The sequence below is a fragment of the Dipodomys merriami genome, unplaced genomic scaffold (genome assembly GCF_024711535.1).
Source record: "Dipodomys merriami isolate MVZ:Mamm:240054 unplaced genomic scaffold, mDipMer1.0.p SCAF_174, whole genome shotgun sequence".
NCBI lineage: Eukaryota > Metazoa > Chordata > Mammalia > Rodentia > Heteromyidae > Dipodomys > Dipodomys merriami.
The window spans coordinates 1,266,101-1,286,787 of NW_027203093.1; the positions used below are offsets into that span (position 1 = coordinate 1,266,101).

General features: G+C 62.3%; 3 protein-coding genes across 4 annotated transcripts; all 3 read right to left on the reverse strand.

Moving 5' to 3' along the window:
* Positions 1-1,759: 1,759 nt before the first annotated feature.
* On the reverse strand, positions 1,760-5,109 carry LOC138829583 (secreted Ly-6/uPAR domain-containing protein 2-like). Its single transcript, XM_070025950.1, has 3 exons — positions 5,058-5,109; positions 2,065-2,169; positions 1,760-1,896 (listed from the first exon to the last, which is right to left on the reverse strand). Exons 1-3 carry the CDS (start codon positions 5,107-5,109, stop codon positions 1,760-1,762), a joined length of 294 nt encoding a protein of 97 aa, XP_069882051.1.
* Positions 5,110-6,207: 1,098 nt separating this feature from the next.
* Positions 6,208-11,103, reverse strand: LOC138829581 (ly-6/neurotoxin-like protein 1). 2 transcript variants are annotated; one of them, XM_070025949.1, is made up of 4 exons: positions 11,006-11,103; positions 10,084-10,273; positions 9,812-9,913; positions 6,208-9,670 (listed from the first exon to the last, which is right to left on the reverse strand). In XM_070025949.1, exons 2-4 carry the CDS (start codon positions 10,133-10,135, stop codon positions 9,474-9,476), a joined length of 351 nt encoding a protein of 116 aa, XP_069882050.1. In that variant the 5' UTR covers positions 10,136-10,273; positions 11,006-11,103; the 3' UTR covers positions 6,208-9,473. The 2 variants fall into 2 exon arrangements, with proteins under 2 accessions (XP_069882050.1, XP_069882049.1); XM_070025948.1 differs by having other exon boundaries at positions 10,084-10,410.
* Positions 11,104-15,555: 4,452 nt separating this feature from the next.
* LOC138829544 (lymphocyte antigen 6D-like) lies at positions 15,556-19,084 on the reverse strand. The gene is made up of 3 exons (XM_070025892.1): positions 16,911-19,084; positions 16,236-16,334; positions 15,556-16,055 (listed from the first exon to the last, which is right to left on the reverse strand). The coding sequence occupies exons 1-3, from the start codon at positions 16,960-16,962 to the stop codon at positions 15,832-15,834; spliced, it is 375 nt and encodes a 124-aa protein (XP_069881993.1). The 5' UTR covers positions 16,963-19,084; the 3' UTR covers positions 15,556-15,831.
* Between the last annotated feature and the right edge of the window lie 1,603 nt (positions 19,085-20,687).

The window sequence follows — 20,687 nt, forward strand, 5'->3', positions numbered from 1 at the left end:
GGGTTCCCCAGTACATGCCTCCATTCTCTGAAGAGTAATGCCACGCTCTGTTGTTTAGATCGACAAGAAAAATGCCTGCACACGTAGGCAGCCAGAGGAAAAATACTGAATGGTGTGAGGGTTGGAAACATGTTTGGGCTTCCCTCCCTCATTTCTTAGCAATCTTTCCTTCATCACATGCAACAAGGAATGGCCTTGGTGGCTTTAGGTTTCCCTCTCCTGCCAGGTCATGGATTTATTTGCTGTCTTTGCGTGTCTGGCTTCTTTTACTGAGTAGAAGAACATTTTCCAGGATCACCCACGTTATAGTGCAGGGCCCTCTGGATGGTTAAATAGACCGGTTTTCACTTATCCATTGGTCAGTTGCTGGACATCAGGTTGTTTCATTGTGTGGATGCATGGATGAATAGCTCTGTGCTGGGAGTCTTTGTGGGGAGTTTCTATGGGCGTTTTTCACTTCTCTTGGTGTGGTGGTGGTGCGTGTGTATACCACGGCGGGCTCACGGGATAACTCAGAGTCTACTCTCTGGTTCACTATTTGTAAACCCAAGTGTGAGGAGCTTTTCTCCCGGGTTTCTGAATGATCTCTTTCTCCTCACATTTAAAGCCTTCGGTTGGATTGGATGGGGACCTCTGACAAAGCTGGAGGAGTTGAGACCCAGATTTTCTCATTGTCCACCAGGGACGCCACACCCTGGCGGTGATGCCGGGGCCTGGGCCCCCTGGCGGCCCCCCGGGGTCTGGGCGCGCTGTGGGCTGCCTGCGCTTGGAGCCTCCCCTCTCTCCTCCGGACTCAGCTTCACACCAGTGGGTTTTCATGAGACCAGTGCCCAGGAGACGGCCAGCCAGCCAGGGCAAGGGCCCCTGCCCTTCCCCGAGGCTTGCCTCAGACTCTGAAACCAGCAGTCGAAACTTGAGCCCTGGGCTTGGTGATTAAATGTTTGCCAAGTGAGTAACTTCCTCAAACATCAGGTGTTGGGTCCTGTGTGTGCCCTGGGGCAAGTGGCCAGGGCGGATCTGGTCTCCCTCTGCGGGGCACTGCTCTGCCAGCAGGGCTGTGGGAGGGGACCCACGGTCAAGGGCAGAGAGGGACTGCAAGGCTTGGCTGATGGGTCCGGGGAGTGGAAAGCGGGGAGCACACGCAGGCCGGGGCGCTCCGGGGACCCCAGGCCAAGGTGGTGCTTCACCAGGAGCAGCTGGTGAAGGCCTGTGCAGGAGGTGTCCCCCCGCCCCCGCCCACCCCTGTGCCCCCTCTGCACATCCTGTCCTGGAGGCCGGAGGCCCGGAAGGAGGACCCCCACCCCACCTCCCCAGGCCTCACAGAGTTGGGGCTGCAGGGATGTCGACACCCTTCTTGGCACCCCAGCCCTGGGCTGGGGGTGCTCCTCAGCACCCCGCCTCATTTTCCCCACCCAACTGGCTTAGGGCCCTGGGCCAACTGCAGCCTCCTGCTTTTCAGTGCCTGAGTCTGGGTGGAGGAAAGGTTGGTGGAGGCTGTGGGGTTGAGGAGGCCATGACCAGAAAGAGAGGGAGAGGCACTGTCCCCGCCCCACACCCGCACAGGACTCTGCTCCTCCGACAGCACAGCATCAGGATTCAGCTGCTTTTATTGGGGGGCTGCTGGCATTGGGGGCACACAGACAGAGGAGGGCCTTAGTGTCAACCTAAGGCAAGCCCACGCAGGGCTTCCTGAGGAAGAGCGGTCCGGCCCGGCCCGGCGGGGCGTGGTCCCGTGGCGCTCCGCCAGTGGAGGGAGGGGTCAGTCATGGTTGCAGAGGCTGTACTGGCAGCAGGCGATGGACACGTGAGGCCCCATGTCCAGGCTCTGGACGCTGGGGCAGCCGCGGTAGCACATCTTGGTGACCAAGGGCAGGTCGTTGAAGCTGATGGGCGCCCCTGGGGGTGGGAGGAGAACCAGGGGCGGACCCTGAGCCGAGCGACCTGAGCCCATGTCTCACCCCAGCACACCAGGCATGGGGGCCACGCTTCCCCGCTCCGTCCCCCTCTGAGCTGTGTCCCCCCAAGAGAGGGGGGTGTGGCTGGCCGCCCCGGCGCCCCACTCACGGGTGGCAATGATGACGCAGTGGGTGGAGTCCCTCGGGCAGCTGGACGCGTGGGAGCATCCTCCAAAACCCTTGCAGCGGTGACATCGCAGGCCCTGTGCCGCGGCTGCAGGAAGAGGCGCAGGCCGGTGACCGGCAGGCAGCCGGCCGCTCCGCTTCCTCCCGGCGCACAGGGCACAGGGCTCCGCGAGGCACTGGGCGGCTCTCCGTGCCAGCCTCAGCCTGCCAAGGTGACCCTGCGACCGTCCGCCCAGGCCAGGGCGCCCGTGGGACGGATGGAGCCTGTGGGGTGTGGGAGCCTGGGCTTCTGGGGAGCTTGGGGAGTGGGCGGGGAAGAAGCACAGGGCCTGAGACCTGCCAGGTCCACTTCCACCTTCAGGGGCCTGAACAGGACCCTGGACGCTGGTCAGGACCTCAATTCTGGAGCCTCTCTTAGTGGAAACCCAAGGAAGGCCAACCAGAGGAAGGGGGGGTCCTGGGCTGGCGGGGGGGTCCTGGGCTGGCCCTGTTTTCTCTGTCCTGTGTCCCTCGGCCTCCACCCGCTCCTCCCTCATCCTCTCCACCTCCATTCCTCCTCCTCAGTCCGCAGGGCATCCTGTCCCCCATCTTCTCCTTGGCTCACATATAGAGGTGAGTCCTCCCTGGCCTGCAGGTGGCCAGGTCCTTACCAAGTGCCCTGCGCACACACGCATGCACCTCAGGCCTCGGGGGACCCCAGCTGTCCTCAGGAAGCTGAGCCGGGAAGCTGGGCAAGGCCAGGCTGGCAGCCTTGTGGCCCTGAGGGTCAAACCCAGCCCCAGCTCAGCTCCCGCCACAGCCACGCCTCCACCACCCTCAGCACGCAGAGATCTGGGCTCAGCCCAGGCCTGGGGACCGTCCTCGGGCCTGTGTCTTTGAAGCAGGGGACACACAAGAAGTCCCACCTGCTTCAAGGTCCCCATGACCCTGGGCAGTCCACAGCCCTGCAGGACAGCTGAGACCCCACCTCCCACAAGAAGTAACGCAGAAGCCCATCCACCCCAATGAAGACACCCAGCGGCCTCCCAAGTCTAAGGTGCTTGAGGTCTGCATCCTCCCTGGACAGAGGAGGGCCCGAGTGGGGGCAGATGGAGGGGGACGAGTGGTCAGGACACCACGAGGGATGGAGGGGGAGCTGTGGAGAACCCAACTTCTCCTCTCTCCACCGTGTGCATCTCTTCCCTGGGCCCCCCAGCGTTGCCTGTGCTATCCCTCCACCCTAGCTCAGGGCCGCCTCCCCCAAGAAGCCCTCCTGGGTGTCCAGGGCCTCTTGTGTCAGCTGCACCTGCCAGGGCTGCACTGCCCCAGTCCCACTCCCATCAGAAAAGAGGGCTTTCGTGGGCACGGGGCTGCCCACCCCTGTGCGCCCCTCCCCCTCCCTGCCCCTCCTCCACGCCGGGTGAGGCGCGGGTTTGTGGAACAAATGAGTGAATCAGGGCTGGGAAGGGAAGGAGGGAGGGATCCTCAGGAGAAAGAACTCTTCTTCCTTGTTCAGCAATGAGACAAAGATGTTTTAGCTCCTAACAGGACCTCGGCTGTGGGGGACACAGGGACCGGGCCCCCATCGACACTTGCCACTCAGAGAGGCAGCTCTGAAGAAGACAGGGAGGGACAGTGGGATGCGCGCAGGGGCGGCAGACTGGGTTAGCGGCCTGCCCCACTTTCCCGCACGCAGCCACGGCGGTTACCTCCCTCTGATTTGGTCTGCTCCAGCTAAAGCAGGAGCAGGATGTAGTGGCCCCTCCCACCAGCCACCAGCCCCGGAGAGAGGTGCTGCCCACGAGAAGTAGCGATGGCACAGAGCATAGGCACCCCGAGACAGGCTCATGCAGCCCCCAGGCCCCCCCCATCCTCTTACAACTGGAAGAGTCTGGAGCAGGCCAGGGCTTGTCCCTTGGGACAACTGGGTTTCCATAGAGGGGGACTGGCATGTTCTCTCATGGAAGAGATGGTCTCGGGGTTAGAGGTGCCTGGGGTGTGCCAGCCGTGGCTGAGAGGGTGGGAGGGCTGCTCTGCGCCCATGGAGATGCTGCTGGCCCGTGACCACTGGCTGGCTGTGCCCCCTGGAGCCCCAGACCTGACGGGGCAGAGGCTGCCCATCTGAGCTCAGGTCCTTGGCACCAGTGGGTCTTGGTCTTCAAGGTGGAGATAATTTTCCTGATGACTGTGGACAGCGGTCCAGCCACTTAGGACAGAGGGCCCAAGGGGGCCAGGACCCTGGACAGCGGCCCAGCCTCTCAGGACAGAGGGTCCCTAGGAGATCAGGACCCTGGACAGCGGCCCAGCCTCTCAGGACAGAGGTCTCTAGGGGGCCAGGACCCTGGACAGCGGTCCAGCCTCTCAGGACAGAGGGTCCCTAATGGGCCAGATTGGGAGGGATGCCTCTGGGGAGAGACTTATAACCAGTGTTGAGGATGCCCCTCTCAGGTGGGCAGGAGGCAGAGGCTTTGCCAGGGAGGCTGGAGTGTGGAGGGAGAAGAGCTGGTGGGTGACAGGACAGCTAACAACAAGTGGTGGGGCTAGAGCTCTGCTGGAAGGTGGAGGCCAGGCCGGGACAGGGAAGTTTGGGGTGCCGTGAGGAGCCCTCAGGCAGGCACTGGGGTAAAGCACCTGAGCCCAGGGCAAGGGGGCTGGCCTGGGGGTGTGGTGGGGTGAAAGTTCAGTCAGAGGCAGCTGAGGATGGGGGTGGGCAGGGGGTGGGGCATTAGGAGAGGGGGCTCCAGGAGGTGACAACAAGGGAGGAGGGAGAGGTATTTTGTGTTGGGTACTGGGTAGTGAGGGTCTGCACGAAGTCTGGCCTGAGGGGACTCGGGGCTCTGAGGCATGGGTTGAGGAGGAACTGCTGAGTTCTCCAAGCAGGCTGGTGCACAGGAAGGGGACAGTGCCAGGGAGAGGGGAAGGGGCAGGAAAGGGCTCCCCCAAAGGGACAGGGGTAGACAGGAGCAATGGGGGCGGTGGCTGAATCCCCGGACTCACCCAGGTCCAGGGTCAAGATCATGGTGAGCAGGAGCTTGAAGAGAAGCCTCATGTTCCTGGGATGAGCAGGAGCCTGGAGCCTGCCGCCCCTTATACCTGGGCTGCTCCTACCCCACCCTTGCCTCCCTGCTGCCACTGGCTCCCAGTGAGTCACCAGAAGCCTGGCTCAGCCGGTAGCTGGGCTGGACCCACTTAGCCCAGAGCTGGCCAGGTGGCCAGCCCCACCTGGCAAGCCTGGCCTGGTCCCATGAGCTCGTTCCCTGGTCTGTGAGCGGAGGGGGCCAGGTTGCCAGGCCTCAGGCTCCAATGCCCAACGTACAGACAGCTCCACAGGCAACTGGCCGGCCGCCCCTAACCCTGCCAGTTGCAGATGGAGACGAGACCTGCGTGGCCGCCCTAGACGGAGCTCTCAAAGTGCACCTCCTTGGCAGAGGCTGAACTTCCACCTGCCAAGTCACTCCAGCCCATCCCGCCTCTCCCAGAGCTGGAGGCATGGAGAGGAGCTGGGAAAGCGCAGCTGTGCACTTCGACTCCAGGGCGAGGGATCGTCCTGGCACGGGACCCAAGGCCTCCCTGTGGTGCTGGTCCAGGGGCAGCAGGAGGGGCAGCAAGGCCCTGCCCCAAGAGGGTAAGAGCAGAAGGGGCATCTGCGGGGCAGGGGTTGTTCAGCCCAACACCTGAGGTTCTGAACTGGGGCCATGCAGGGGTGTGACTGCGGGTCAGGGACCCTCCTGTGTCTCTGTGCCTTGCCAGGGGCTCTGGCCTGGCCCTTTGCCCGGGGAGGGGGGGGGCTTCCTAAGCCTGGGCTGCAGGGGTCCAAAGGGAAGGAGACCCTCTTTCTTGGGCGAGTTATGAGAATGGAGTCAGGAACCAGAAACCAGCTGAAGGGTGGGTGCTGGGGCAGGTGCTGGGCCCCACCTCCCTCCTTCCCTCCCTCCCTCCCTCCTTCCATCCCCCAGCCTGCTGTCCCTCCCAGGGTGGGAGGGTTTATTTCCCACAAATCCTGCTTGCCCGCCCCCTGCCAGCAGCCAGAGAAGTGGGAAGAACCTTTAGAGCGAGCAGGAACTCGGCCCACGCAGCCCGGGAAGACCCACAAGGCAGACAGGCAAGGCCTGAGGTCAGGCAGGAGGGGAGGAGAGAGGGGCAGACACACGTGTCCATCGTCTTTTATTCATTCTGTGAGGGAAGCTGCGAGACCTCACCTAGGAACTGAGTACACAGTGCTGGGGGTGGGGGAGGGACTAGGACGGCACTCTATAGTCTGACAGAGGTGAGGACACGGTCCGGGGAAGCATCTGCACCCCAGGATGGCAGACAGGATAGAGCCTACTGCGACCCTGCCGTGGACGCTGGCACCGTGAGTACCTGGGCGTGAGATCCCTCGTGTCACCAGGAAGAGGGTCAGGGTGCGGAGAGGCCCGAGAGGACCAGGACGTGCAGAGCAGCAGGTCTCCGTGACAAGCATTGGGGAGAAAGAAGCAGAGGACAGAAGGGGCATGCCGCTTCTTCCTGTGCTTCTAGAATTTCAGATTGCGACGACAGCACAGGTCACCACAACCACTCTGACACGGCAGAGGGAAGCAAGCAGCAGCAGACCCAGCGTCTGGTTCCGGAAAGCCAGCCTCAGAGTGGGGCAGATCGCTCTACCCTGACTGGCACCTCTCTGCAGACCAGATGGCCTCCTGGCTCCTTAGTCACTTTCTTGCTCATGACACAGAGGCAGCCCCGGGTCTCGGGTCAGGGCTGGGCTCCGTGGCTCCATGGCACCCCACGGCAGGCGTACTGCTCCACCAGCCCCCGTGCGGCTGATGGCGCCTCTGCCGAGCTCCGGGCTGTGTCCAGACCCTGACTCCAGAGTGAGCTGCAGCCCACAGACCTGAGTGCCCACCCAGGTTGGGGGCTTGAGTCCCACTGCCCTGCCTGTAGCCCCAGCCTCTGTAGCCGCCCATGCAGATGGTCAGCCCTGTGTGCCCGGCGCCCTCGGTCCTCTCTGCCTTGCCAGCCACGCCTGGCATCCAGCCCTGACTCCACACTCGAGCCCACAGCTCCTCAACCCTCACTCCCCGCTTTCTCTCCAAAGCCCCTGGATCCTGAGCCCCTGTAGTAATAACCATGCCAAGGGTCTCTGATGTTTATGGGCACGTCATCACCCTGGGATGTGGAGCCCAGGGCACCCTGGCCAGCAGGGAAGCGGGGCCAGGGGTCAGCAGGCCAGTTGGCCTTGGGGACATAAACCCTGACTGTGTCTCCATTTCCTCATCTGTCCAAGGGGTACAGTGGTGGCCCCCATGCAGCAAAGCTGCTGTGGGACTAGACAGATGTCACCACACCACCCTGGAAGGGATAGGGAGGGATAGGCCAGTGGGCACCACTCTTTCCGTTTCCCTAATCTGCAACAACCACTCCCTTGCCAAGCTTAGCCCTGCTTCCCCTGAGCACCATCTTTACGCGCTGAGCCAGGTGCCTAGGACAGGACCGCCAGGCAGGGCCCTGTCACAGGGGAGGGGCAGCATGGTCCCGGGCCGTGTGGTCCTGTAGGGCTTGGATGGAGTCGTGTGGCAGGCCACGGGGTGATGCAGGAGAGAGGAGACCCCAGCACAGTACCCGTCACAGCCTCTTGGGAGCCCACAGGTGACCAGGCTTTTCCCATCATCCTCTGCCACGAGAGGGAGCACTGGGTCTCAAGCCTCTCCCAGCTCTGGCCCAGGCTGCAGCTGGATTGGTGACAGTGGCCTCACGCAAGTGAGGTAGTGGCAACTTCCAGGCCCTTCCCGTCAAGCCAGGCCCACGTCTGCCCTTCCCAGCCAGCGCCCCGAGGCCGGTCTGGCTCATTGGCCACTTGCTAAGGGGGGGAGGAGGCGGGGGGGGGTGTCCTGGAGGAGCACAAGGGCAGCACCGGCCTCCCTGTTCCCCAGGGAGGTGCTCATGCCCAACTGGCCCCAAGGAAACAATAGCCAGGTCTAGTTCTGCACTGGACCCATGGCTACTCATGCATGTGTGCACACGTGTCCTCCTTGTGGCCTCCTTCCTGCCTCCGGGAGGCCCATCCTATTGGAAGTCAATGGCCCTCATCCTCTGGCCCCTCCCCATGTCCCCTTTGCAAGAGGGCTGCCGTGCCTCCTCCCTCCCCTAGCAGCCTGTCTTCCAGAAGGTGAGGCAGAATGGAGCCTGCAGTGGCCCAGAGGGGACCCCACCTCCCGGGCTCTGTGGGTGGACAGTCTTGGCCACTCAGGATGCAGCAGTCTCTGACATGGGCACTGCACCGCCCCGCCTCCTGGGCCCGGCCAGCTTGAGAGTCTCCTGGGCAGCACCTGGGCCTGGGCACCGATCAGTGAAGAGATCCGAGCCCATCTGGCCTCACTGGTCCACTGGCATTGGTGTGGCAGGGCTGCACAGACTGGTGCCTCTCAAATCTAGGCTGTGGTGTGGTGGCCAGCACTATCTGTGGTGGCTGCTGCCGACGTGGCCTGGCTTCTTGCGCATCTGTCCAGCTGGGGTCTCCTGAGGGATGGGGGGTGGGGACTACAGGAGTTGCCAAGGGACCTGAGCGACCATGAGCACTCTGCACAGTGGTGGCCTCATCCCCCCCCTCCTGCCAGTTTGCCCCACCCCCTTCCACCCTACCCAGAATAGCACTGGCCCTGGCCAGCAGGCAGGCCAGACTGAATATAGCACAGCCCATCCACCCCCACGTCCCTGATCCCTGCCAGCCTCAGGATACTGGGCCTCATACCAGGGTGGGGAGAGAGGAGGATGGGAAGGCGAAGGGGTCTAGTCTTGCGGCGCCCTGGGCACACACGCCTCCCAGTGCCCCAGACAGCCTCGGCACGGGAGGGGCAGAAGGCCTGATGAGGTGCACTGCCCACTCCCCTGGCCAAGAGCTCTAGGATTCTAACCTTGGCAGGGCTCCAGGAGCAGCTGACAGTGACAAGGCCTTCCTCCCCTTGGCTCACTCCATACCTGCCCTGGGCAAGAAGCCCTGCTGGGTCCTGCGCGGCCCCTAGCTGGCTCCTGATCTTCCCTCCTTCCACCCAGCACCTACCACGCTGAGTGGGAGCTTTCTGCATGGAAGGTGGGGGTTTGGCTGCTGCCCCCATGAAATCAGTGATCCTGGACTGCCTGGACCCCCTCCGGCTACAAACAGCACTCTGGCCCCTTCCCCCCACAGAGGAGGGCCCGGCACCCTGGAGGTTCAGGGTCACACAGCAGCCGTTTGAGAAGTGACTGTCATGGCCCTGAAGCGAGGCTGTATGGGAGGCTGGAGCTCAGCAGTCCTCCCTGACAGCCCCGGGCCTGGGGCGGCTGGCGGGAGGCTCAGGAGGGTAGGAAGTGGGGTTGAGTGGGGTGCAGTATAAGAGGGTGCAACAGTCTCTTGAGAGCTTTGCTTTTGAGTTGGTCTTACTGGGAGCCAGGGCCTCACAGCAGACCCCAAAGGGTGGATAGGAGAATGGGGGCCAGGGCCAGGAGGGCTGGGGTGGCAAAGCCAGCCCCATTGCAGAGGTCATACTGGCAGCAGGAGGTGGTGGACGCGTGCTTGGAGTAGCCATCGTATACCGTCTCAAAGCAGCTGGGCACACAGGACTTGCTCACCTTCATCCGGTACGGGGTGTAGTCTGCAGCGGGCAGGAGGCAAGAGGCATCCCTGAGAGAAGCAGGACCCAGCTCGTGTCCCCCGCCCCCCGCACGCAGGGCCAATCAGGTCCCAGGAAGGGCGCAGGGAGGGCGGGAGCCTCTGCCCCCACCACCAGACTCACAGGTGCGCGTGGTCATGCAGTATGAGACCATGGCGGGGCAGCGCATAGGGTTGAAGCAGTTGTCTCCGTTGTAGGCACACACATGGCAGTCCAGAGCCTGGGCTGGGGGCGGGAGGTGGGAGTCACAGAACCCGGAGAAACCCCACTCGGGCCATCAGAGGGCACCCCGCGCTCCCACCGCCAGGACAAGCCAGGGTCTGGGAATTCCGCCCCCACTTAGGCTGCCGCCCCATATTCCAGGCTGTGCATCTTTCTGTCCTTGCCCACCTTACCCAGAGGCAGGCCCACCAGGGCCACCAGCAGCAGGCCCAGCAGGGGTGCCATGACCGGAGGCCAGGGGGCAGCGTGGGAGCGGGGAGGCGGGCAGCAGCTGGTCCTGGCTCCACTGGGCCGGTGGCAGGGGCAGGGCACAGGGGGCGCAGGCAGGCTCTTCTGGCCTGATGCGGGTACACCAGCCCTGCACTGAAGTTGGTAGAGACGTGTGGTCAGTGCTGGGCCTGGGCAGTCACCGGGTGTCCATCAGGGAAGGTCCCTGGGCAGGGCCGGGGCATTCCAACCAGAGGTCAGTCCCCACCCACGCCCAAGCTGGCATGTACATCCTGCAGGGTCGGGGCAGAGCAAGATGGGGTAGCAGTGTGAGGAGAGGCTGCAGCGGCCGGATGTGAACCCCAGATTTCACTCTGGGTACGTTTGCTGCAGGGACGCTTGGAGAGCGAGCATGCAGGGGCCGCCAGGACGGGCTGGGGAGTCCGCTCTCTTCCCACCGCTCCACCTCCCGCCTCCAGGGGTCCCCTGTGTGGGTTCCACTTGTAAGGAAGGCCACGCGGGACAGCGGGGCTGGGGGGCCACGCCCGGCTAGGACAGGGCGCTGGGACTGCCCCAGAAGCGCTGGGGGACATGGGACGAGGCGCCCCCCGTCTGGCCCGGGGTCTGGGGCCGCATCCGCCCTCACCCCGCCTCGACACTTGGGTCCCATTCCCGCCCCGGGGACAGAACCGGTGTCCCAAATCCGCTTCCCTGGCGCCCCGCCGGGTGCCCAGGGCCTGCCCGGGGCTGGGCCGCGGCTCCCCCACCCCGGCGCCGAGCTCCGCCCCGGAGACTGCGGGCCCGGCTGCGGCGGGGCCGGGAGGCTCCCACGGCTCTCCTCGTCCGCGGCCTCCGCCAGCGCGGATCCCCGCCGGGCCCAGCACTCACCGGCGACTCCCAGGTCCTCCTCGGGGTGAGCGCGCGGCCCCGCGAGCCGTCCTTCCCGCAGCGCCCCGCCGCACAGCGCGCACCCGGCGCCTGCCCGCCTCGCGCGCCCGCGCGCCCGCCTCCGGCCGGCCCCGCTCCGCCCTTCCCCCCCCCCCCCCCCCCGCGTCTCCCGGCCTCGGCCCGCCCAGGCGCACCGCACGCTCCGCCCCTTCCCCGCCTCGGCCCGCCCAGGCGCACCGCACGCTCCGCCCCTTCCCCCGCGTCTCCCCCGCCTCCGCCCGCCCAGGGCACATCGCAGGCTTCCACGCAAATCCATCCTGCGCGGGAGCAGGAGCGCACCGCAGCCTCTCCCCGCCGGTCCCCAGATCTCGGCACCAGCCCCACCCCATGAGCTCACGGCGGGGCTCGCGCTCTGGGGCCCTAGTGGGCTCCCAGGTTACACGCGTGGGAGCCCTCAGAGGCCATGAGTCAGGATGCACACAATCCCTAGTGACACCTTTGCGACCTTGGGGCACCGCTGGGAGTCTCCCCGCACCCGGGACCTTAGCCCACCCTCTTGCCCTCCCTCACAAGTGTCCCCAGGAGGGGCCCGCTGACCACCGGAAGGGAGTCACTGTCCCCGGCCTCTCTGGGTCTTGCTCTCCAGGTGGGGTGCACTTGGGGCTCACGGCCTCAGAATCACCTTATGGTCCGCACCAACCCCTATCATGATCCCGGTGTTAGGGAGCTATTTTTCATAGCCTTAAGTACTTCATTTTAAGTGAAATTTAATTGGTTTCCATGGTCCAAGATGTCTGTCTGTCTCTTTCTGTTGAGAGAAAAAGACACTCCTCTGACCTAACCACCCTGGCATCTGGATAGGTCTGTTCGGTTCTGGTCATGTGATGCTGTCTCTGACCTAACCGCCCTGGCATCTGGATAGGTCTGTTCAGTTCTGGATAAACTGAGTTGGTCATGTGATGCTGTCTCTGCCAAATGATCACTTGCCAAATGTGTCAGGAGTTGGGGACACGGTGGGGACTAGAAACCCACCCGTGTTCTCAAATACTCTGCCCACATGGAGCTCACGGGGCCCCTGCTCAGGAGGCCATAGAGGAAACATGGATGGGAAACCCCCGGAGCCGGAGCCAAGTGCACCCTGAGCTCCAACATCCACTGTGAAGGAGTCGTCAGGCCCTGGACCCCTACCCTGTTTTAAAAAACAAAAACAAAACAAGACAATGTATACAGAATGTGACTGACCGGGGTCTTGGTTACAGGCCACACCTGGCCCAGGGTGACCTTGCAGGTTCTCTTGAATTCTTTTCCAGCACACTGTAAACAGAAGGACCTGCCAGGGCAAGCGCCGAGGCTCTGAGGCCTGAATTCAGCTCGCAGCACCCCTGGCATCCTCCACCTTGGCTTTACATAAACCGGCGCAGTCTGGCCAGGAAGAGTCGCTTTTATCCTATTATGTACCCGTTTCTCCTGACCCAACTCGTGGAATCTACTAGTCTTGTTGTTGCTCAGGACCACAATTCCAGGCTGGGAATGTGGCTCAGTGTAGAGTGCTTGTATAGCATGCGTGAAGCCCTGGGTTTGATTCCTACCACATAAACAGAAAAAGCCAAAGTGGTGCTGTGATTCAAATGGTAGAGTGCTAGCCTTGAGCACAGAGAGGCTCAGGGACAGTGCCTGGACCCTGAGTTGAAGCCCCAAGACTGGCAAAACAAACAACGAGGGGCTGGGAAGGTGGCTCAGTGGTAGAGCGCTTGCCTTGCATGCATGAGGCCCTGGGTTCGATTCCTCAGCACCACATAAGCAAAAAGAAATAAGCTGGAAGTGGTGCTGTGGCTCAAGTGGTAGAGCGCTAGCCTTGAGCTGAAGAGCTGAGGGACAGCGCCCAGGCCCAGAGTTCAGGCCCCATGACCAGACCCCCCCCAAACACTCACACACACACACACACACACACACACACACACACACACACACACACACACACACTTCCATCAGTGAGTCCTCAGTGAACTGTACCTTGTGTGAATCCCAGTGTTATATCCCAGCTCCCGGAGCTGGTGGGATTCAAACCCACAATTGGCGAAAGGAGTCACCAGCACTCAGTCAAACTGGCTGGAAGCCTTTTATTAGCCACATGGCGTCTGTCCCCAGCTCGCAGGGCTTCGGAGAACAGCCCCATTTGCTTTTCATGGGGGATTTTTATAGGAAAGGGTTTCACATCGGTGATGTTTCCCAGAGCAAGCAAGCAAGGTTACAGGTGCAAAACAGCCTTGAGTCACAAGAGCATAGGCAAAACATAATCTTGACTTGGGCAGCATGATCGATACTATCAATGCTATTGACATTATTAGACAAAGTCAAAACAACCCCTTGGCTTACAGAAGTCAAAACTTAACCTTGGGAAGAAATAGTATATTTTAAATCTCAAAACATTAGAAACTCATTCCCATGCATGGGGGGTGCACTGAAATTTTCCTTACTGTAAGCTCCTGGCTAATGCAGCAACAGCTGGTGAGAAGCCCCAAGGTTGTCGGTGGCTTCAGCAATGTTTGTGATAAACTGCAAAGCTGCCAGCCTGGGAAACCTGAGAGAGAGAGAGATGTTCTGCTTTTTAGCAAGGATGGAAAGGGACTAAGGCTGACTGCTGGCCATATAACCTGGAGTCTCTCTCTACAGAGGAGTTCTGCCTTTAATATTTGGCCCTATTTTTAATCATCAATAATTTTGTTCTGTTTTCTGACTTTACATGTTACACCAGGTCTGTCTGCCTCCTATCTATCTATCTGTCTATCTATCTATCTATCTATCTATCTATCTATCTATCTATCTATCTATCGCCGACACTGGAGCTTGAACTCAGGTTGGAGCACTGTCCCTGAACCTTTTTGCCCAAGGCTAGCGTACTAGTGTCTCTGTGTCTGGCCTTTTGGTGGTTAATTGGAGACAAGAGTCTTACGGACTGTGGTGTCCCAGCTGCCTTTTAGCTGATTCTCCGAGCTCAGCTTCCTGAGTGGCCAGGATGCGGACGGGAGTGTTCCCCCAGCCTCTGGCCTGTTTGTCTCTTTCTCACCTCATGGCACACAAGCCTGGGTTGTTCTGACTGGCACACTGTCTCCCAAGTGAGGAAGAGAAGGGAGCCAAGAAGATAGGCACAGGAGTTTCCGGAATCTTCAGCTGAGTCAGCGTTCATGCTCAGGTTTGAGGAGTCTCCCTGAAGGGAGCTGTGCAGGAGAGAGCAGACAAGTCCCAGAGCTGGTTCCAGGCCACCAGAGCTCTGTGTGACTGGTTCTAGTGGCCACTGGGGGGTGCTCTGGCACCAGGCCTGGCTCTGGCTACCCAAGCCACAGCCCTGCGGGCATAGCTCCACTGCAGCAGGACCCTGGGTAGGGCTGGGGTCCCTGGAGGTCCATATCCTGCTATGGCTAAGAGACAGGGCAAGGGCTCTTCAGCAGACCCTGGCACCCATGAACATGAGTGAAGTGTTGAGTCTAAGTGTAGGAAACTGAGGCACTAGGAGATCCAGCACCATGCCTGGGATCAAGAGGTAAGGACCAGGAGTGGTCAGGAACAGAACTCAGGGCTGAGGTGGAGATGTGGGGCTCATGGGGCTCACAGCAGGGGCAGGGTGGAGAAGAGGCAGGGGTGGAGATGTGGGGTTTGCAGAGCAGTACACAGCTCTGAGCAGTGGTGCCTTGGCTTGGGTGCAGGGGCCCCACAGTGGCCTGGGGTCTCAGGGGAGCAGGGTGGCCTCACAATTAAGCGACACACCCTACCTCTCCAGCCCTGCAAAAGCTGGGGCTGAAGGAGGCTTCTTCCAGGGCAGAGGGGAGGACTTGTGCCTAGGACCCCTCCCCACCGCCACGCCTCCACTACTTGCGGGAACAGGGTTCTCCAGACACGGTTTGAGGGTGCCAGTAGGCTACAAGTCAGAGCCTTGTGCCTCAGTGGCAGCTATCCAGCCTGGGAGCATGGCTGCTGTCATGTGGGCCCACCTGTGCCCCGGGACAGAGAAGACCGCTCGCTTGGCACCCACTCTTTGACTCAGCCTTACAGGGAATGGACACACCCGTTCTCTGGAGCCTCCCCCATCCCTCCTCTTGCCTCTGGGCCCTGGGCTTGTTGAGTCACACCCTCCCCGCTTCCCACTGGGTGTTTTTGGGTGAAGTTCTTCCCTGGCAGCTGGGGTTGCCTTGAGCCGTGGTGTGATCAGAGCTCTCCCAGCTCTGAGCCGTGGTGTGGCAGTCAGTGCTCATCCAGCTCTGAGGCTTGCGACCTTTCTGCACCTCCAGCGCCAAAAGCTCAGGTCCGTGGGTCTGGTGTCCCTTGTCCCAGAGCCAGCAGTGGGAGGGGCCATCAATCCTGGTCTGCCCGCCTCCCTCAGGCCCCTCCCCAGCTGGGGGGGGGGACTGCAGGAGGGCCAGCAGGGCCCTCCCAGGGTGGGGACCGAGGGAAGGGCCTGCCCTTCCCAGGATGAGATGCGACCTCACCTACAAGACTGGGAGATTTGGAAAGCGCCTGCCCGACCCAGCCTAGCAGCCTAGCCACAGCCACGCTGGTCTTAAATCATTTATTTTCATGCAGAGGTGTGAGTAGAAAAATAAAGGAGTACAAAATCAGAAGGGACGGGAGCTGGGTCTGTTTTCTGCCTTCCATACTGCTACTGTGCAGTCGCCCGCCTCTTCTGGCCCTGGGCGCCGGTCATCCGCCCTCCGTGCCCACCAGGAGGTCAGCCCCAGCCTCAGCATCCAGCACTCCCTTCATGGCCATGGAGGAGGCCAGGGGAACCCCGGGAGCAGGAGGGGCAGGGGCGCGGGTCCTTCCCGGGAGAGTCACAGGCGAGGGCCCAGGATGAGGAGCAGGAGGCCCAGGCCCAGCGCGGGGCCCAGGGAGGAGCTGGTGCGCGGGGCGCCGGCGGACAACGCGCTGTTGCACAGGTCACCCTGGCAGCACTCGGTGGTGACGCTGCCGCTGCTCACCTGGCCCGGCTGGATGCTGCTGGGGGTGCACCAGTCTGCGCAGTCCTTCCTGATCAGGTTTCCCGACAGAGGCTCCACTGCGGGGGGGGGGGTGGTCAGGACTGCCCATTGTCCAGCTCAGCTTTCATACACCTGTCCCCCTCCCACTTCTGGGCACAGTCGCCTGACTACAACTGAACGGTTGTTATCATTGTGCAGGGGAGGAGGGGGAGGGCGGAGGGGGAGCTCCCGCCTGAGGGTCCTGGCCCACCACTCACCTGTGGTGATGGTCCTGCAAAATTTGGAGCTGGCCGGGCAGGACTGGGGTTCCTTGCAGTTGGTCGAGCTGTTGCACACGTGACAGCGGAGTGCCTGGGCTGGTGGGGGAGAGGTGGTGAGGCTCAGGTCCGGGTCGGCTCCGCCACAGGCAGTGGCCGCCCCTGGCCATCCCTGGCCCCTGCAGAGCTCCGCCCGGGCCCAGCTCAGGAGGCCCTTGCCCGACCCCCGCCCTGGAGAAGGCCTCTAGTGCTAGACCACATCAGGGAGAGGCCAGGACAGCCTGGCAAGGAGGGCCAGGGCCTCCGGGGCCTCAGGGCACCCTGCACGCTGCTCAGAGCAGCTCCTGGGACACGATGGCCCCGCTGCCAGCTGGCTGCCTGCCGCGGGGAGGACGGGCTGGGCAGGGAACCACTCCAGCACCACCTTTCTGAGGGTCTCCAGTGCTACCGTCCAGTCTAATCCTTTGATTCTCAGGTATTGTAAGTTGGGTTAAGATAGAGGTCCGTTTTGTTTTAAATGCCAAGAGTAGAGCATCCCATGTGCCAGTATTCTCGGCTCCTTGGCTTCAGGCTTCCTTCCTGTCAGGACCAGCCTGGCTAAGCCAGGGCTGCCCACCCTGCCCAGCCCCAGCCCAGCCCTGCCCACTCTGTCAGGCCCCAGGCCTGGCCTCTCACCTGGACCCATGGCCACAGCCAGTGCCGTGAGGAGCAGCAGGACTGTCTTCATCCTGGTCTGGGTCTGGGAGCAGTAGCGGCTCCTCCTTCCCCGGCCTTATAGCTGGGACAGTGGTATGGGAGGGGCAGGGAGGGGCACCAGCAAGCGGGTGGCACGCCACCAGGCTTGCTTCACCCTGCCGGGCCCACACGCACCACCCCAGCACATGCTGGGCGTCTGCCAACGGAGGGTCCACGGCCCCCGGCCCCCTCCCAGGGCCAGGTCTGCCCTCTGGGGCTGCACAGGGCCAGTTCTGGGCACAGGCCCCGGGTCTCCCTCTGTCTGCCATCTCTGTCTCTGCCAGCTGGGTTTCCATTCTCATTCCATCTGCCGGTCCCTGGGTCGTGTCACCTACCGCCTGCCCCCGTCACCTCCGGCACCTTGGTCCTCTCCTCCACCCCCTTGTACAGCCCCTTCCAGGCACAGTCTGTGCCGGGTGCCTCGAGGGGCCCCACCGGCGGGGAGGTGCTACGCCAGGCCCAGTGCAGCCCTGGAGCATGGAACCGCAGAGATGCAAACTGATGGCCTGTGGGAGGCAGAGGAGAGACCAGTGTGGGGGAGAGAACACACTGGCGGCAAAGACCCCAGGCCTTCAGGGTCCCAGCCATCACAAATGCTGGGGAACTCTGGGCTGGAGCAGGGCTGATGGGAATGGAGCGGGGGGGTCCAGCTGCAGAGGCCAAGATTTCTTGTTGGGAAGACACAAGTCCTCTCCAGCCTTCTCCTTCCCCCGAGACCCTGCCCTTCTCAGGCCTCAAGACCCTCCCCAGTCCCTGGCCCTGGGACACACCCTGGAGAAGCAGCATCTCAGCAGGCCTCCTGCTTTGTAACACTCCCAATCTCTGCGCCGGCTCCAAAACCAGAGAACAGAGAACCCAGAGTTCCCAAGTCCCGGAGGCCACGGTCCAGGCCCTGGGGCAGTGCTGGGCCTGGTCCCCTGGGGGGTAGGCAGAACCTCTCCTTCACACTCTGTTCACAGAGGGGAGAACTCGAGTCTGGCGGACTGTTCCCACTGTGCCCTGGGAGGGTCAGGCAGACACCGGGCCGGCTTGGTACAGATAGAGATCGGCCGTGGGCCTGTCCTCATGCATCCTGTGTAGCCAAGGAACATGTACCAACAAGGACCGGAAGGTCGGGGACAGTGGCACTGGGCCAGGCGGAGGCTCTAGGACTCGGCGGACCTGTGCTCCAGTGGCCCAGACCCCTTCCCGGCCTCCTGCCCTGGACCGGCCAGCTCCTGTTCTGGGTGAGGTAAAGGCTACGGTCATTTGCTGGGGGCTCTGCAGAGACATTGGCTGAGAGCTGTCACACGACTCCCCTTCACCAGTTCCTGGGTCCTAAGGGGTGTGGCAGCTGGTGCCTTCAGGGTCCCAGGAGGGGCTCAAGTAGGACCCCGCCCCTAGCCAATCTGGCCCTGCTGGTAACATGGGTCCCATGTGCACCAGATCCCCCTACCATCCGGACTTTCTGCCTGCCCGTACCAGGCACAGGGCTGCATTGTGGGGGGAGGGAGCGTGGTTTGCAGGCCTTGGGAACAGATCCCAGGGCTGGGTAACAGGGTGGGGACTCAGGTGATGGCAGACTGAGTGAGTCACCGTTGCCCCGGAGGGAAGGCTGGAGAAACGGGTTTGGAGTTCTTTCTGGGCCTGGCTGAGCTGGAGGATCCACAGATGATGGGCAGACCCAGTAGGTGTCTTCGTCCAAGGCCTCGGACAGTGGAGCGGAGGCCCCAGCACACCTGGCCCTCCCCCGGGGCCTCAGCTTCGTGGTGGCCACGTGCTCTGGAGCAGAGAGGACAGCAAGGCTGCGGATCTGAGGGAGGGAGGGAGGCCTTTGTCTCTGGAAGGGCTGCCTGTCCCAGGTGGTCCCGGGAGTAGTGTGATTGGCTCCGAAGTCATGTGTTTTTGGTGTTAGGAAGCAGGGACTTGTGGGGCAGTGTGGCCAGGGGCAGTGGTGGGCTGGGCCTGGGAGGTGGCTCGGGGTGCAGTGGGCAAAGAAGCCCACTCACCCTCGCATTCTTCCCTCAGAAGGGACGGCCTCTTTTGGAGCTGGGCCTTCCCTCCCTCCCCCCACCAGGCCCAGCCTCTGGGCCTGATGTATACCACAACTTGCGCCTGGTGCATAGGTGGTGTGACAGAGTGAAGGGACAGGCAGGCGGGCGGGCGGGAGGGACAGCCTGGACCTGGGTCCGAAGCGGGCTCCCCTCCTTCACTGTGGCACATAGGCCATGGAGCTCACCAGGGGATGGGGGCTCAGAGAGGGGGGCACTCAGCTCAGGGCAGCCCAGCATGAAACTCCAGGCCTTCTAGAAGCCCTGGGTCCTCCCCTGGCCAGAGGCAGACACCCCAGGTAACCAGGTCAGACCTCTGAAGGCCTCCAGACAGAGAGAGGGGGCCACACCTCAGGAGTCCCGAGTGCTTCCTCCAACCTCAGGTCACGTCACTCATCCATCCATTCCACAGCGTTTTATAAGGGTCGGCATATGTCAGCCACGGCATGAGTGGGACCTTTGGAGCTGGGGGCTGGCAGAGGACCCACCCTGTGGGTCCAGCTAAGCTGACAGGTGGCGGCAGGGCCAGGCTTCCGGGGGCCGGCACCACACCCTTCGTTCCCTTTCCAGGAATGCTCGGAGTCAGACGATGAGTGGGGCCCTGTCCCTCCCAGTAGCACACCTGCACACACAGGTAGCCTCGGATGACACAGAGGAGCAGGGCCTTCCTCGCCCCCCCCCCCGCCCCATGAGTCAGTGCGGGTGACTTCTGAGAAGGACCCCAGGGCGGAGCCTTCAGCCAGCCCAGGTCTGAGAGGCTTTGTCCACAGCCAGGGGAGGGGTGCTCCTCACAGACGCCAGTCCTCCCACTCGCTCCTCCCGCTCTTCAGTGGGGGACAGCAGTCACCCCGAGGCCCATCTGGCTGCAGCCTCTGAGGCCTTCCGGTCGGCGGGCTGTGGCAGCCGTTCTGAGGCCTGCAGCACTGAGACTTCAGACACACTCGATTTGGAACGTAGGACATGGGGGCCAGGCAGGGACACTGGGAGACCAGCCCAGGGGAGGCTGGGAGGCCCAAGCACAGTCGCACACCAAGCACAGTCCCACAATCCTAAGGGTTTAAGAGATTAACCGGTGTGTCACTGGTATCCACTTACGCAAGAGGAGAGAGAGCATGGGAGCGTCTTTTGGGACAGGATGCGGGTGGCCAGAAGAGAGGAACACCCTGCTTGGGGACCGCAGGGCTGGCACACGGGGCACAGAAAAGGGCCAGTTTTGTCCTACCATTTCTGCGGGATGCCACGGCGGGTCTAAACACGGAGCTAGCCCTCTGGTTCAGGTCCTGTGAGCTCCGCTTTGCCTTCCCAGGGCACTTCCGGAGCCGGTGCCTCCACAGGTTCCCCTCCTGTGTCAAGCCCTCCTCCTACCACGCAGCAGAAGGCAGGCCCAGGCCCCAAAGAAGCCCGTCCCCACCCTTCCTGAGCCCTGGGGTCCCCCCCCCCCGTCCCCCATCACCCAGCTCCAACTGGCTGGAGAGGCGGAGCTATGGCTCCCCATTCCAGCTCCCCTCCTCTCCCCACCTCTGCTCCTTTCCTGGACCCGGATGCATGTGTTATCATCTAGGGTTTGTGTTTATTGTTACAATCTGGCCAAGAATTGAAGGAAAGGACACAAGGAGCTGGGGTGCGAAGTTGGGAGCTTTATCACAGGAGCTAAAGTAATTGAAAGCAAATAGAACAGAGGGGGTGC

Excerpts from the sequence above, each read along its gene's own strand:
- LOC138829583 (XM_070025950.1), bottom strand. The coding sequence starts at position 5,109 with ATGAGGCTTCTCTTCAAGCTCCTGCTCACCATGATCTTGACCCTGGAC. Across the intron at positions 2,170-5,057 it reads GATCTTGACCCTGGACCTGG|CCGCGGCACAGGGCCTGCGA; the intron begins GTGAGTCCGGGG and ends CTCTTCCTGCAG. Across the intron at positions 1,897-2,064 it reads CTGCGTCATCATTGCCACCC|GGGCGCCCATCAGCTTCAAC; the intron begins GTGAGTGGGGCG and ends TCCCACCCCCAG.
- LOC138829581 (XM_070025949.1), bottom strand. The coding sequence starts at position 10,135 with ATGGCACCCCTGCTGGGCCTGCTGCTGGTGGCCCTGGTGGGCCTGCCT. Across the intron at positions 9,914-10,083 it reads CCTGGTGGGCCTGCCTCTGG|CCCAGGCTCTGGACTGCCAT; the intron begins GTAAGGTGGGCA and ends TCCCGCCCCCAG. Across the intron at positions 9,671-9,811 it reads CTGCATGACCACGCGCACCT|ACTACACCCCGTACCGGATG; the intron begins GTGAGTCTGGTG and ends TGCCCGCTGCAG.
- LOC138829544 (XM_070025892.1), bottom strand. The coding sequence starts at position 16,962 with ATGAAGACAGTCCTGCTGCTCCTCACGGCACTGGCTGTGGCCATGGGT. Across the intron at positions 16,335-16,910 it reads GGCTGTGGCCATGGGTCCAG|CCCAGGCACTCCGCTGTCAC; the intron begins GTGAGAGGCCAG and ends CTCCCCCACCAG. Across the intron at positions 16,056-16,235 it reads TTGCAGGACCATCACCACAG|TGGAGCCTCTGTCGGGAAAC; the intron begins GTGAGTGGTGGG and ends CCCCCCCCGCAG.